This window comes from Strigops habroptila, chromosome Z (genome assembly GCF_004027225.2).
Source record: "Strigops habroptila isolate Jane chromosome Z, bStrHab1.2.pri, whole genome shotgun sequence".
Taxonomy (NCBI): domain Eukaryota; kingdom Metazoa; phylum Chordata; class Aves; order Psittaciformes; family Psittacidae; genus Strigops; species Strigops habroptila.
Genome location: NC_044302.2, coordinates 89,020,054 through 89,036,498, shown reverse-complemented (window position 1 = coordinate 89,036,498; position 16,445 = coordinate 89,020,054). Strand labels below are relative to the sequence as shown.

The following is a 16,445-nucleotide window of genomic DNA, read 5'->3' as shown; positions in this document are numbered from 1 at the left end:
GATGGTTAAATGCATGTGATGTGCAGTGAAGTCTGTGCCATGAAATGAACGGTGAAGGGGTGGTCCCCTTGCTGCCACAGGGACGTGTGGCTGAATTTGAGGCAGTTTTAGGCAGGAACAAGCTGACCATGAAGCCATCCCTTCTTGCAGCAAGGGACCTGGCGATGCTGGCAGGGTATTTCTGCAGAGCAGGAGTTCATCTTCTTCCAGGTTTCTTAACAAAAGTGTTTATTGATTCAAACTCCTGTATTTACACACCAATATCACAGTGCTGCAGCCCTGGGGGGGGGGGAACATCAGCAGGCTTTTAGTCAATATGCTTCTTGCTCCAGCTAGTTATCTGTTTGGTTGTGGTTTTCTGAAGCTATCCTTTAAAATAAGCTGAAAAGTAACATAAAGGAGGTTTATCATCTCTGTGAGAAATTATTTTAGGGTCAAAGAGTTCCTTATTACTGTCATAATGAAGCCTTCCAAATTAGCACTCCCGTGTGTAACAGGACATTGGCAAAACAAAAGCTAATGTACAGACACACAAGAAAACCCTAATGATGCCAGGAAACGCAATTGTGAATTTGTACCGACTCTCCCGTTCCCTTTCCCACCCCGCAGCTCTACAGTTCGGTAAGGCGGGGTGCTCCTCGGCTTTCAAGCGCCACCTGCTGAATGAAGCTCCATGTCAGAGTCCAACATTGGCACACTCCTTGTTGTCATCAAACCATTCAGCTCTGAGAACGGTGATCAGATGGGAACGGGTGACAAAAACTCAAACCCGCAACGAACTAAACAGTGTTTCTCTTCTTTATGGTCTCTGGTCCCAAAAAAGTTGGGGCTAATGGAAGCAAAAGTCAGAGTTTCCAGGATTTCTTCATCATTAAAATGAAGTAGGCATCACTGTCCACAGAAGCACTAACTCCAGAATAGTAGTTCAAAAATTCATCTTTTGTAACCTAAGAATAAGAAAAACAGTGTCTATGATATGTGATGGCTCTATGTGCCAAAAGCAACATGTTTCTGTAATACCACCTCGCATTTTGCAAATAATTCTATTTCATCTCCTAGAGAAAGTCTGGTTCTTTGGTCAGACTGCCCTAATCTGACATTAGGAAGTGTCTGCAGAAGCTCTCATACAGCATTAGGTCCAATGACACTGAGGTTAATGGACTGAACTTCTTGCACTGGGAGACAGAGCTGTAGTTATGTCCTGGAAAAATGAATGTAAGAAAAGTTATTGCTAAATATTGACTGCATAACTTCGATGTCATGATGACATCAGGTTAGTCCAGCATTACCACTGTCACCAAATAAATGTAAGAAGCCTCAGAAGTTAGTCAAGCAACAAAAAATAAGAAACAAAGCAGAAATATATTGATGGAAATGTCTAAAGGAATAAATCTATGCCACAAATCCAGGGCTTCTCAAAACATGTGTGCCGTGGTAAAAATGTATGTGAGCTAAAAAAAAAAAAAAAAAAAAAAAAAAAAAGGAAAAAAAGATCAGAAAATTTTGAATTATAAAGTATCAGTTAAAAGTAAAAAATAAAAAAAAAAAAATACATTGCAGCTTTTGGCAAAAATATCATGTCCTCAATGAAAAAGAACAGATTTAGCTCAAGAAAATAAACACTGCTCACATTTTACCACAAGCTCTGCTTTTCCACTTGAAACCAGGCTTTATTTAACTTTCACAAAACATTGCATTCCTTTCTTTGTAATTTTTCCTACTTGTCAAGACATTCAACAAAGTCTGGATCCCATCCCCATCCTCCAGCTGCAGCTCCTGTTGGGATCAATGCCAACATTGTAAGCATGGAGGAAGCCTCGGTCCAGGTTTCCAGGGACAGGGTTGCTGTACCTGGGGTCCACTGCAAACCGGTGAGCTGAAGCTTTTGCATCCTGCAGTGCTCCCACCTCCTGCAGCCTCTGTTGGCGTCAGAGCTGAAGAAGTGCTAGAGCCAAAACACTTGCCTTGCAATCACGGGGACTTCAAACTCAGCAGTGTGGGGGGCTGTTTCAATTTCTGAGGCTGCTCTCAGCTACCTGAGGACTCGGCATAAAGTACAGCCCACTGGGAATCCTGCTTTCTGCTCACTCACCCCTTCCTCCTGAGCTGGCTGTGAGAAAGGATTTCCGGAGAAACAGGAGGGGGTTTAATCATAGTGAAAGTCATAGACAGTGGGCAGCTGCCGACAGCAGCAGGTTGCTCTTAGCGTTACCTGTTTTACCAGGGAAAACTGAGTGTACTGCTGCCACTGCTGCTCCCAATGTGGAAAACAGGAGCTGGGAGGCAAAAATAGCCAAAATCTCAGCTGGTGACAGTGGAGCCACAAGCCCAGCTCTGGGATGGCAAAGCTCTACTCTGCCGATGCAGCTGCAGAGGCTTGAGGCAGTACTGTGTAAAAGCTGCTACACAAAGGCAAGTTGGCTTTTATACAGCACTGTGTGCAGGGGGTTTTACCTGCTGCTTCCATCTGCCTCTACCAAGACAGCTTTGTGCCAGGAGACCAATGAATCAGGTCACTGAATATGCCTTGTGGTCTAGTTTCAAGAATATATGCCAGTGAGTGGTGCTTGCATAAAAACTCACTTGCTTAAACCAGAGATTTATGCTGCAGGAGAAAGCATGAGCCAAACAACAATTCTGGACCATATCAAGCCAAAAAATCTCCCTTCCAGGACAAAAACATGAAGCCACAAAAAGAGCACAGGGGCAAACCCAAAATGCAGTAAAGGATGCTGCAGGAGTGTTGCCTTTCCCTGGGGAACACACCAGGTGGAGAGGTTGTCCCCCATCTCCCCAACACACACCTTCTGCTTGTTCAGCGTGGAGGGTGTCACAGAGATGCTCTGATGGCTCAGGTGGAGGTAGGGAGTGGGGGCAGAGTTTGAGGGGAGGTATAAAACAGCCTTTTCCCTCTATGAGGGATCACAGGGCTCCACCAGCACTTTTGGAGCAAGCTCCGGTGCTGCCTAGTGGGGCAGGCAGCCTCAGCCCTGACAAGGTGCTGTGCCATGGGGCAGGATGGGGCTCAAGGTGCAGGCAAAGTCTTTGCCTCTGCTATTGGCCCACAGCCTTGCAGACTCAGATGCTCCTATGGTTTGTGCCATCCTGCTTAGCATCTGTTGCACAATCAGAAAGAAGAAATAGTGCTTTGAAAATGAAGCCAACATCTGAAAATCTTGATGCTGGCACCAGATACGATCGCGTGCATTGCCACCTACCTCCCAGTATCTGCCGTGTGCACTCTGCAACCACAGACTGGCAGGACAGCCTGCATCACCATTTATCTCCAGCATCTGCTGGGTCTGTAACCAGCACACAGCAGCCTGCAGCTGAACATGGGCACTTGAGCTTCATTTTTTGCTCTCCCAGATCACAATGCAGCAGCCCCAGCAGACAGGGATGGTGAAGTGCTAAAGGGTGGCTTGGGGCATCTGCTGTTAGGCCTGGTATTCCTCCATGTCTGATTCAAATCCCTTTAACTTGCCATTAATCTCTGCAAAGTGCCTCCAGTGAATCTCAGGTGTGTCATTATGGCTGCACACCTCCTAGTAGAGCTTTTCCTACCTAGCAATTGATGCAATGTGCATGTTTGTTACATGAATTTGCACATGTATTAATCAAATGATGTTTCTTACAGTGCAGGTTCCAGTTTGTGTTCTATGGCATCTGATTACAAGCAATCACATGTTATTCTTTCCCAGATTATTTATTTTTCCTGAAAGCCCTCTACCTTTTCTGTAGTTACCAGTTTTCACTCAGATTGTTCCCACAGCAGTGACAGGATACTGCCACAGACTTTGAATGAATCTGAAAACAGCCCTTGGAAGCATGCTCTGTACAAATTCTGAAATCACTAAATTGTGAAAAATGACCTCCTGATGATGAGCAACCTACCCAGCACACAATGAGATCCACATGCAGGCAGACCCAAGGAGCCAGGAGCTGCTCTAAGGGTGCTGGGGTACATCATCTGCAGCTCTCATGTATAGGGCCAGCATTGAGCCCTTCCACCAGGAAGAAGGGGTTTGAGCTCTCCCAGCTCATGTCCCTCAGGTTCCCCCACAAAACCCTCTCAGCCAAGCTCAGTGCAGAAATCTCATCCTGGAGCACAGAGCTCTCCCCAGTTACAGGCTCCCAGAGGCCGGTGGCAAAACTTTTGCTGGTTTTAAGAAACCACAGTTGCTGCCAGTACCGCTTCTCCCTTCTGAAAAGGTAAATTGCATTTAGGATTAAGTAAAATCAGGGAGTATTAGCACTGAAAAGACAAACTGGTTGCAGTTACACAGATTAAACCTTCCACTGTGCTTGATTATCAGCAAAACAGATCACTGTGTGGTCTGAAGACATGAGGCAGCATGTCAGAAGGAAATAGTGTTTTCGTCTTGTCATTCCCAGAGTCTATTCACATCATTTTATTTTTACTTGAAACACCGAAGACAGACAACATGACACCCTGTTGCGGAGGCAATTAATACATGAGAAATAAATGGATTCTACTCAGGCTGCCACGACATGTACAACCTCTGCTTAATAGTGAGTTTGTTTTTCATAGAAGGTATGTTGGCAATTCAGTAGCATCGCAGTAAGTAAAGGCTCCTCTTATGATCTATGACAATCATGAAGAGACTCCAACAGCTTCCAGTGTCAGCCAGTATGCAGGCTTCTGGAGGCTTATAGATCAAAGAAAATAATTGAGTTTGCACAGCCATTACTAGGGAATTTCAAGCAGCTATTGCTCATACTGAGATCATGGCTAGACAATAAAAGCAGAGTTTGCACAGCAACAAAACAGCAAGCACTCAGGACTTCAGTGTTTGAACCGTTAGCAACCCAGGCTAAGTAAGAACTGAGACTTCATCAGTCCAGCTCTTTTGAAAATCCAGCCTATAAGCCTATACTCCTTCTAGCTGGTTGCCAGCTGCAAATGGAGCAAATGCTGCCATGCACAAGCCATTTACTCCTTGCTACAGCAGCAGCATTTCAGTCTGGGAGAGCAGCATGATGCAAGAGAAGCATAAAGGAAAAGGAATGAGAGCACGAATAATTAGACAGTAACCCCTCCAAACACACCCCACCTTTCATTTTTCTTTCCTTTTCCTTTCTTTTTTCTTTCTCTTTTCTATTTTTTCCTTTTTTTTTTTTTTTTTTCCTTTGTGCTCCATTTCCCCTCTCTGTACAGGGAAGGGACAGAAGATCTCAGAGCTGAGACAGCCTCATTTGTGTGACCAGGGGGAGCAGGTTCCCATCTTTTTTTCAGCATCAGAAACAGAAGATGACAGGACAAGAAAGTTACAGATTCTTTTTTTCCCAGAAAGTTCCCTGAAGTCATAGCTTGGTCATAAACCAGTATAAATACAAAAAGTAGCAAGCAGCTTTCAGTGTAAGTGTGTAAAGACATCAGCTATCAGACCAGCAAAAGTTCCAGGAACAGTGAGAATTAAATACTATAACACATGAATGCCCTTTAAAGATAAGTCTTAGTGAGATGATCTCACAGCACAAAAAGAAAGAAATCAAAATGGGGAAAAAAGCTATAAGCAGGCTCACAGCGCTGTGAGACAGGCATACACAGGAAAGATGCCTGTATGCAGAGCTGTAAACCAGGAGAAACCAGGGCTTTAAAGAGCATTTTGCAGTAATTCTGGCCCATGTCCCCCCTTCTTGATTTTTTCCTCTCTCCAGCCTCCTGGCACTGGGAACTCACATTTTGCCATATGAAGACAGGCTGAGAAAGTTGGGGCTGTTCAACCTGGAGAAGAGAAGCTGCGTGGAGACCTCATAGTAGCCTTCCAGTATCTGAAAGGGACCTACAAGGATGCTGGAGAGGAACTCTTCATCAGGGAATGTAGTGATTGTAGTGATAGGACAAGAGGGAATGGGTTCAGACTTAAACAGGGGAAGTTCAGGTTAGATATAAGGAGGAAGTTCTTTACTGTGAGGGTGGAGAGGCACTGGAACAGGTTGCCCAGAGAAGTGATAAATGCTCCATCCCTGGCAGTGTTCAAGGCCAGGCTGGACAGAGCCTTGGGTGACATGGTCTAGTCTGAGGCATCTCTGCCCATGGCAGGGGGTTTGGAACTAGATGATCTTAAGGTCCTTTCCAACCCGAACCATTCTGTGATTCTATGTTCCCAGCAGTGAGCTGAGCAGTTGCTCCAATGCACAAGTGACACCCAAGAAGCCAAGAGATGCTGCAGTGCTACAGGTGAGAGGGCTGGGATCCTCCTGGGACAGGCTTCCTCACATTTCTAAGCCTGCCCAAGACCACCTCCCTTCCAGAATATTTTGCTTTTTATCTCTTCTATCCTCTGTCAAACAGAGCTGTATCTAACACTGGAGGAGGGGATATTCAGGAGCCACAAGGACCTACTGCAGATGTCTGAGAAGAAAGGAGTGGCTAGTCTCAGAAAAGAAAAACCATGTCAGAAATGCAGGGAGAAAAGGGAGAGATCTGCAGAGTGGCTGGATGACAGATCTGCTCAGTGGTTATGCTCCAATCCCCTGAGGCTGAGCCTATCGAAGCATCTGGGAATTATTTCTGGAGATTGTCTGTAATTGGCACAGTTACTGGAAGCTGCTATTATGGAAAATGAGCCTGTTGTGCATAAACTTAATCATGGGAACCTACAAAAGGGGGAAGTAAAGTCTTGCTCCTTTAATCATATGATCATAGTTTCCAAGCGTTCTTCATCATGACGATAAAATAGACATCTGTGTCTATTGAAGCGCTCACTCCTGCATAGTAGTTCATGAATTCTTCTGTTGTGACCTGAGACAGAAGGATTTAAAATAGGAAAATGAACCTTTATTTTTTTTAGTGTTGTAAGCCAAAACCACACATTAAGAACTCTAAATGAAACTTAACATCTGCTATTTCATGTTTCTAGTGGAAAGGAATCCACGAGAAAGAATGAAGCCACTGAAAATTTGCTAAAGTTCACTTCTTTGCTAGAAATAAGAGCTCTTGTCCTCCAAGAGCACTTGGATGGAAATGAAATGTGTAGAGTTGAACTAACATTACCAGGAACTGAAGTTAAAATCAGTGCTACTCAAGAAGACTCATGCATAATTTTTTCCAAGAATGCTATACTCTGGTTCTTTGCGTTATTATTCATAAAAGTGAATGGGATTTTGGTGCAACCCAGTGACAGCTAGGAGCTTTATATCCATTCACTAGAGAGAAAATGCTGTTGCTCTAAACAGCTCTTTCTCAAAGAAGCAAACATTCTTTCAAATACCCACACGTTTTGAACATGTTTCATCAGCATTTTGCGGTTGAATTAGCTTTAAAATGACCATTAAAAAAATATAATAAGAATCAGATTAACAGAAACAAACAGTGCATGTCTCTTGTGATGGCCTAACTCTTGAACTGTAGAGGTCATTCGTTGAATAAACATTGCATAGAAAAATATTTGCTCCTATTGCACTGCGCATTTGAGAACTAAGTGGAACACAACAGTGGGGAGAAGTGAACACTGTAGACTGTCCTGTCACCAGGAACTGATTACAAGTTTCACTGACCCCGCCTGTTTCAGAGGCGCCCAGCAAGATCATAGTGAAAAGGACTTTTATAGCAGAGGCTTAGCCTTGAGGCATTTCTGCTAAAAACATTTTAGGCTTTCAGCTCAGACCAATGTCATTAGTGATGCCTGATTCAGACACAGAAAAGTCACAGTCAATTCTCAGCAGAAAATGCAATTGTATAGGCGAACGTCAGGATTGCTGAACAAAAAGTGAGCCCTCAGAGTAATTTTTCTATAAGCTCAAACACTGTAGCATGTATGAGGTACAAGGCACTTAACCTGTGAAGGACCATTTTGGGGACCCATTTAATGTGTTCACTTATAGCACAAAAACCAGGAAGATTGTGCTTGAGGTTTGCTAGATGTCACCACTGCTGCAGAGAAGGAAGGGAACAACTCACACAACTGATACCTCTGAGGATGAGACAACAGAAAAACAGATGAAATTCAGCTCTAGCAAGTGCAAAGTCATTCCCAAGGGAAATAAAAATCATCACCTCCCTACAAACAGAATGTTGGAAACAAAGCAAGTGGAAGATTTGAGTGTAGCAGCCAGCCTTCAGACAGCTGGGAGGCACTAGTGTAGTGCAGCCATGAAAACCCAGGTGCAACCTCAGAAGTGCAAAGTTATAAATACATTACACAAAGTGCTGATGAAACTTTATCTAATTTGGCATTATGAACATCATCAGACCTAGAATATCACCATGTGAACAGCAATGATCCACAATTTCTCTGAGCTGAGACATGTGTAAGGTCAGACCAAAGAAGTTTGGAAACACATAACAAGAGGAAACAAAGCATACTTGGCTCAGTGATAGTTACAAAGCTGATGCAGTCCATCACAGAAGGTGCCCAGGTTTTATATCTGCACTGGAGAGGCAAGGTGAAGAGCAGGAAGGCCTATGAGCCCAGCACATGGCTGCTGGCAGCCTCTCCAACCCCACCCTCCCTCCAATTCTCTGTGGATAAATCTCTCTCTATTATGGACTAATTTCTAAGTCAAGTGTCTCAGTAATTACACAGTGGAGAAGTGTTAATTGTAAAATATTTCACATATTAGAGAACCTGCTTTTGAACTGGATCCTGGTACTTCTTTTCCTAAGAGAAAAATTCTCTAATGTATGTGGATCTTGAAAATCAGCCATCGTGTGGGTTAGTCTGAAGATACACTTAAAGTAACCTATGAAAGTAGAGCGTTAAGGCTACAAGCCTGTAAATGCAATCTCATGTCTATTCTTGTACCTCCTGCAGAGCCCCTTTGCCTCTGAATGCTTGAGCAAGCTGTGCTGCTAGTCCTACACAGATGTTAGGCATCCATTTTGCAGTCCTCCATAAATGTGACACAAATGCCTGTTTGGTACTGCAATCACTCACGTTTAATGATTTAAGTCTAATGTTGAGTCAGATGGTGATTTCATGGCTTGACATTTGGTGTTTTCACTTACCTTTCCATCTTTGTCATAGGGTGAATCAAAATTATCCAGAAAGGCCCTAAAAACTTGATCTTCTGTCCAGTCTCCATTCTGGTATTTGGGATGATGCTTTGCATTATACACCCCCCGTAAGTCTTCAATTGTTATGACACCATCTCCAGTCTTATCTAACTTCCTAAATGCCTGCATGATGATCTCTTTTCTTGCATTTGACATGGGAGGCTGTGAAGAAATATTAACAGAATCATTTAATTTCTGCCAACTACTTGACCAGTTCCAAATTCAAGTAACTGTATTGTTAATAGTAAACCTATTTCAGGGCACTTGGACAACAAACTGCTGACAGCTTACACTGTCCATGAGCTAGGAAGGGCAATATATCACCAAAAAAACAGTGTGATCAAGTCTATTTACTACCAATGTGATAGTAAATGGACAATAAGAGAGAAAATGCTAACTAGAACACTTTTCTACCCATTTTAAATATTTCTAACAAGAAATTACTTATTACTCTAAGCACTGATTATTTTCGTTCTAAATTGTTTAGACTTCAGCAGAGCGAAGAGGCTCCAACTAAAATCACTCACTCTGTGATTGATTAGGGAAAGCCACTACTGGATTAGTTAATTTTATAAGGAAACACATCATAAAATTACAGAACAAGAAGTGAGATTATTGGGCTGAACCACATAGGTACCTGGACTGTAATATAGGAATTGAGGTATCCCAATCATGGCAGCAATCCATTAAAAAATTAACCATTTATTTGCAACTCTTCCATTCTACTCTGCTCTGTTCTGTTCTGCTCTGCTGTGTTCTGTTCTGTTTTCCTCTGCTCTGCTATTCTCCTGTTCTGTTCTGTTCTGTTCTGTTTTGTTCTGTTCTTCTCTTCTATTTATGGGGAGCCTTACGCATTTCCAATAAATTGCAGAGACGTTGGTTTCTGAACTCTCTCATCCACAGAGGTGTTGTTTAAGGTGATTTTCTCCTTTAGCATTTTTAGATGGAAATAGAATATTTTAACTTCTCAAGAGTTACTGACTTTTTAAATAGAGCTATAGACTTTGCTAGTTACTAAGGTGAACAAATTGCTGCGTTTTGTGTTTGGCTAATGACAAATCAACGCTTTTCTCCATTTAGTGCAGTAGAAACATAAATTCCCAGACTTACTCTCAGTGTAACAAGAAATTCATCAAAATCAATTGTTCCACTGCCATCTTTATCAAATATCCGGAAAATCTCTTGTGCTTCTTCCTTGTCTATCATCACAGCATAATCATTTAATCCTTTCACAAACTCTTTGAAATCAAGGGTCCTGCTGTTGTCATCATCCATAATCCTAAACACTCTGTGGAAAATTTGCAAATTGAGGAGAATGCTTAGGAAAACTTGGAGAATGCTGTAGCGGTTTAGCACAGTGACAGCGCACAGAGAAACCTTCCTAAGGTAACATTTTCCCCACAGTCTGCTGATGAAAAGAAAAACCAACCAACAAATAAAACCCCAAAAGAAAACACCAAAAAACACAACCACCACCACCAAAAAAAAAAAAAAAAAAAAAAGAAAAACCACCAGAAAAACAAAAGGAGGGGAGAGAGAGCCAAAAAAACCCAGCACAATGACAGCAAAGATGAGCTGCTTAGATTGGGTGTCTGAATATTACACAGCTGAAGTGAGGTGAAGGCTGCCTTAACTGAGGGAGTCTTCCTATTATAGGAATATATATGTATTTCTATTATATATATACAATATATAAAAATTATATATACTAACTTCTATATAGATACTAACATATACATACACACTAACCTATATGTATATACACTAACTTATATATATATGTTAGGCATGTAGATGAAGTTTCAGCTGGTCACCTACAATTCCTCTATGGTTTATTGGGCCCAGGAGGGGTTCCAAGGAGATGAAGCTCCCCTTTCCTAAAGGTGGGATGACCCACACTCTCAGGGTGACTGCGGGAGGAATCTAGATGCCTCTCATAAGCTAGACAGCTGATAGACCATTACACACAAGGGAATCACACCCCAAAGGAAAGGAAGCACAAAATCCCCAATATTGAGATAATTATAGAAAATGCCAAAGAGAGAGGGAGGTGTTTCATGTTCCCTCTCTCTCCCTGGAGGAAGTTGTTCTGGGTCTCAAAAAAGCACCTTCCTCTGAGGGATTCATGATCCTCTCTCAGTCCTTCTACAGATAAGCCAATCAGTCCTGTTTCCAAAACACAGGAGCCCCAAGCTCAGAGTCTGTGGGTTGTGGCATTTGCAGTGGAATGAGGAAACTCAAGTTTTGGTCTCTGCTCAGCCCACGAGCCTCTTATTGCTAAAACTATTAGGCTGAATAATGGATTTGAGTTCTTAGACTCACTTGCCAAGTCCTTTGATGCCTGCAGATCCCCTTGCTAAACACTGCAGGCGAAGTCTTTCTACGGGGTCAGTGGTTTTGGACAGATTCCTTTTGGCCTGGATTGCCATCTCTCGGTCATGCCTTGCGGTGCCCGGCATCTAGAAGACAAAAGCACCCATACAGCATGGATTCACATGCACAAGGCAGAGTGCTGAAATCTGCCTTAGTATATGGAGCATCCCAAATCCCTCACTTGCAAGGTGCTGGCAACTCTCTTATGAGGACTCATTTTGACCCTCTACTTTCTTTTCCTTATACCCTTCTACCAGAAGAGGAATTTGCCAATCTGGGCCACCAGATCTGAAAGAAGAGCTCAGCAAATCCTCCTGTGATTAACCCGGATGGAAGCATGAAAGTATGGGTAAGAATTTGCTACCTACAGTGTATGAGCGCACTGAAAACTAGTGTATGCACCCACGAGGGCACCGCTGCATATCCACCCCAGCAGCCCTGCCAAGCCTCCTCAGCCTAGCCAGATTGCATTTGGCATTTGCCCACAGTTTGAGCTGTGAAAGCAAAAATTGTCCTGGGTAAGGACGTTTTCCTTTTGTTTGCTTTTATTCCATTGTAGTTCTAGCTCTCTGGAGAAGTGCTTTCTCTCATTACATGTCTGAGCTACAGCAATCACCCCAAGATCTGACTTCACCTACAGATGACACCTTGTACTATTTTAACACAATTGCAGGTCAAATTAATATCCTAAACTTGCACAGCATTTAACACTTCAGGATTTCAGGACTCTGACAACAGTCACATAAACCTTCCAGCTTCCCTCAGAGGAAGACAGTGGAATAAAAAGTGGGAAAACAGCCCAAGGACTTGCAGTAAGCACCACCAAGAGCAGCACACCCAGGCTGGCAGAGTCACTCCTTCTCCCATAGGAATTGTCTGTGCTTTCTGCTAAGAGCACCCGGGGCTGTCCATGCCCCTACTGACATTTTAGGGGCACATCGAAGCCTGTCTGCTGACGACATGCTCAGGTCTAGGACTACTGTTTCTTAACCTAGCTGTGGATCATGAGGCCCCCAGAATATTTTCCAGCCCTTAAAGCATCACAGGACCAGGGCACAAAAGAGTGACAGAAGGGCTGGTCAGAGTTACAAAAGAGCTCTCGACTTGGAGGACACTTGGTGCTCTGCTGAGGATGTTCTGGGGTGGGGAGATGAGGAAGATGGGTCGCCCTGCGAGGCACAGTCAGTGCGTGTTGCACTTTCAATCTCGTTGTCATTGCATGTGTAGAAGTATAAATTGAAACAATTAGAGAGAACTACTGAGAAACATGGAATGAGACTGTTTCATCCTAACTAAACCACTCCTGCCTACAGAGCACTGCCTATAACAGCTGGTAACGTCACATGGGCTGACTTCTGCAACCCCTTCAGACAACACCAGCTGGGCTTGTAAAAACAGAAAAATAAAATGTTTTTGCTTCCCCAGAATGGTTTCAGTACTAGCTTGTTGTAGAAATCTAGCATTGTAAAAAGGAGACCATTTCAGTTTTGCTCCAGCCAGAATGAGCAAAGTTCTTCTGGGAACTCATTAACAAGTGACCATAAAGACCTTAGAGCTATGTGAAATCAGCAGTCAAAAATGTTTTCTGCAAACAGTGATGTGTCCTTAAAGGGAGATGTTTAGCTAGCAAGAATACAAAATCCAGTAAGGTTACATAAACGCAGTGCAAAACTTATTTACATTATGTAATTATGTACTGTAACTTTCATATATATATAATGCTTATGCATCTACAGACAAAGTGCATAATGCATGCATAGCACTGTGCATTATGACTTTATACTATGTTATATGTTTGTATAGATCTATAAATACTGAGACAAATGTTGACATAATTCATCTCCACTCCATGCTGCAAAAATCTACCCAAACACACACCATAAAAAGAGTGTAGCAGCTCTTTGCCTCAAGTTCAGTGGAGTCATTTCCAGTATACCGCAATGTAACATCAAAGAGTCATTGCTGTGAGATTCACGAGTTGAGGCTAGGGAGGGATCATCTGATACGGTATCTACTATCCAGGGAGACTTTATAGTAGCTTTCCAATACCTAAAGGCATGCTACAAAAAAGCTGGACAGGGACTTTTTACAAGGGCATGTAGTGGTAAGGCATAATGGTTTTAAACAGAAAGAAGGTAGATTAATATTAGATATAAGGAAGAAATTCCTTGCTGTGAGTGTGCTGAGGCATTGGAAGAGGTTGGCCAGAGAGGCTGTGGCTGCCCCATCCCTGGCAGTGTTCAAGTCCAGGTTGGATGGGGCTCTGAGCAACTCGGTCTAATGGAAGATGTCCCTGCCCATGGCAGGGGGTTGGAACTGGATGATCTTTAAGGTCCCTTCCAAACCAAACCAGTCTGGGATTCTGTGATTATGATTATGATCTCCTGTACCTCAGGAGCCACTGAAACTGGCCAAATCCCAGTTATCTTGCACTAAGCAGCAAGTCTGCTTCTACACCTACAAGCATTTCTAGCTGAGAACTCACCATCTCTAGGCTAAGTTGTTCCAGTATTGAATGATTTTCTTTTCCAAATATGTTCTTTGTTTCTAGTCTGAATTATGCCCATCATTATATGTTGCCTTACTTTCTTTTACTACATTAAAGAACTAGCTACTAAAGTTAGTCCAGAAGCAGAGACTTGAAGGTCCCTTTTAAACCCTCTTTGGCTAAGTAATTAGACAGAGCTTAGGACTCTTGCTACAAAATGAGTTTCCAGATGTTAGATAATTCTGCTGTGGTTCCTGACCTTTTTCATTTTTCATCCAGTGTTCCCAATGAAGTGGGACAGAGCACTCTAATAATCTCACTAACACCATAGGGTGAGATCTTCTCATTTTTTCTCATGAATCATGGTTAAACCACTAATAAATATTATACATAGTAAGCATTTATGCCACTCTTTGCAAATCTTCTTCTTCTGTAATGTACAATAACAAAACCACCAACACCACATTGTTATACAAAACTCAGCAACTGGAGTCTGTTCAGAAAGTGACTGCACTTACACATTACACTAAAGCCGCTAAAACATGACCTGGCTTCCCGTGTCACACAGCAACATGCATCAGAGAATCCTTTCTATAAATTGAACAAACACAGAAAACCAGTTAGAAACCCTACTATATGCAAGCCTGGTCCATGGTAACATGTCTACCACTTCCCTATTTCTGTTGGCTGCTGGTTTAAGCTAAACAGCCTTCTAGGCTGTTAAAAGACGATAATGTATAGTAAGAAAAAAGATTCTGAATCAGAGCCAGGAGGAATCACAGCAATTCACATGCTCTTTTCTCTCCTTTCCTTTCATTTTGCTTTCAGCTCTTTTTGGATAATGTCAAGTAATTACAGATACAGACAGGATTTGCTGAATATAATAGTTCTCTGTATACCTTCCAAATGTGTTATGCATTAGTAACCATTAATAAATCAAGAAAAGGTCATAACCATAATTTTGCATGTTTTTAATTCTTATATCTTTTCCAAGAGGGATGTATGCCATTGTGAAATAAAAAAGGGGCTGGTTAATTTCATTCTGAATGCTAGAGAGTTTTGTTTTGCATAATAGTCTGAGCTACGAGCAATTACGATACCCACGTTCTTAGCATTGTTTGTTTCTACAGGCAATGTTGTGTTGTGAAGGCTTCACAGGAATGACTGCATTTCTTCTTAACAAGTAAAAAACCTGAAATTTTTAGTTTGGTGTTTCCAGAAGATCCTCTGACTGTTCAGCAACCAGATCCTTTTGCACACCTCTAAGCATGAGTCTTAAACCTGGCACAAGTCAGATTTAATATAAACTCAGCAACATTCACTCATATATTTTCCTTCAGCTGAGCTCAAAGGCCTCCAGTGAAAATCCTGAAGAACACCCCAGTGTGGCAGGCAGAAACCCATAGAGCCTCTGCTAGAAAGCCCCTGCCCTAGACAAACACACCACCTCTGAGCAGAATATCCCAGTATCTGGAAATAGATTAAGTGGCCTAGATCAATTGCACGCAACTGGTTTATTCCTAATAATTTCATCAAATTCTTAAAAGTGTGAAAACCATGTGAGTATTTGGCAACCATCTAAATACAGTATTAAAAATCTGACTTTCCAGCCCCCAGAGACCCCTCTGCCTCTCCACCATCCCCAGCATCATCTGGCTCCTGTCTTCTAGCAGGTGAAGCATAACTGCTCTTGCTATTTTGCATATATATTTATAGCATACATATATACACATTTTGCAAAATACGTGTATAGAGAGATATGTGTATATAAAAACACCCTAATCTTTGCTGAACTGCAGGCTCAACTGATCGGAGAAGCTTATGGTGAGCTAACAAGCAAGAGAGAAAATCCTTTACCTGCAATGTTATCCTGCACCCAGGGTTTCCACTCAGGACCTGGGAGGTGTCTGGGGGGCTGGGACGTCACCGTGTCCCACCAGCCTCCCCGTTCCCAGGCTCTCGCCAGGCTCAGGCAGCAAGTGGAGGGGGTGCAGGGCCGCAGGCTCACTGCAGAGCTTCCTTGTCCATCTCGTTTTACTTGTTTACACACCCGGCTGCCTTGCCCCCCCCTTTTTTGGGACGCCTGGAGTTTACCAGCCGGTCTCCAAGGTGACACTGGTGGCAGTGGCTTGCCCAACCTGCAATTACGTGGCTCCCCTGGGTGATTGCCGCTGGGCTGCCAGAGTGCTTTCATTTAACCTTTTTTGAATCTGTTTTTTTTCTCCTCTCTGCCCTCAAGGGCTTGGGAGGGAAGAGTGGAAGGCATCTCCTGATATCCCCCACTGAGACGCCCAAGGAAGCCTGCAGGAGGATGCGGCATCGCAGTGCCAGTGTTAGGCATAGCTATGCTTTGATGAAAAATTTGCTGGGTCAATCCATTACTCAAAACAAAATAGGAGAAAATAAGTAAAAGCCTGTCAAATGTGTTTCACAAAAAACAAGTTGCCGGCATATTTTTTTTTCCTGCTGATTAATTGCCATTTGGAAATTGGCAATGAATGCCAATTTGCCATTAATTGCCATTCTGCTGGCAGTGAGAACCTTTAGGGAGATGCTGAGATT

The 16,445-nt window shown here is 42.8% G+C and overlaps 1 protein-coding gene across 2 annotated transcripts; it reads right to left on the bottom strand.

The window, feature by feature from the left end:
- Window positions 1-204: 204 nt before the first annotated feature.
- CAPSL (calcyphosine like) lies at window positions 205-15,951 on the bottom strand. Of its 2 annotated transcripts, none has more exons than XM_030470363.1 (6): window positions 15,741-15,951; window positions 11,345-11,481; window positions 10,133-10,310; window positions 8,975-9,184; window positions 6,629-6,769; window positions 205-947 (listed from the first exon to the last, which is right to left on the bottom strand). In XM_030470363.1, exons 2-5 carry the CDS (start codon window positions 11,479-11,481, stop codon window positions 6,668-6,670), a joined length of 627 nt encoding a protein of 208 aa, XP_030326223.1. In that variant the 5' UTR covers window positions 15,741-15,951; the 3' UTR covers window positions 205-947; window positions 6,629-6,667. The 2 variants fall into 2 exon arrangements, with proteins under 2 accessions (XP_030326223.1, XP_030326224.1); XM_030470364.1 differs by lacking the exon at window positions 205-947 and adding an exon at window positions 14,402-14,474 and having other exon boundaries at window positions 6,641-6,769; window positions 15,741-15,903.
- Window positions 15,952-16,445: the final 494 nt, after the last annotated feature.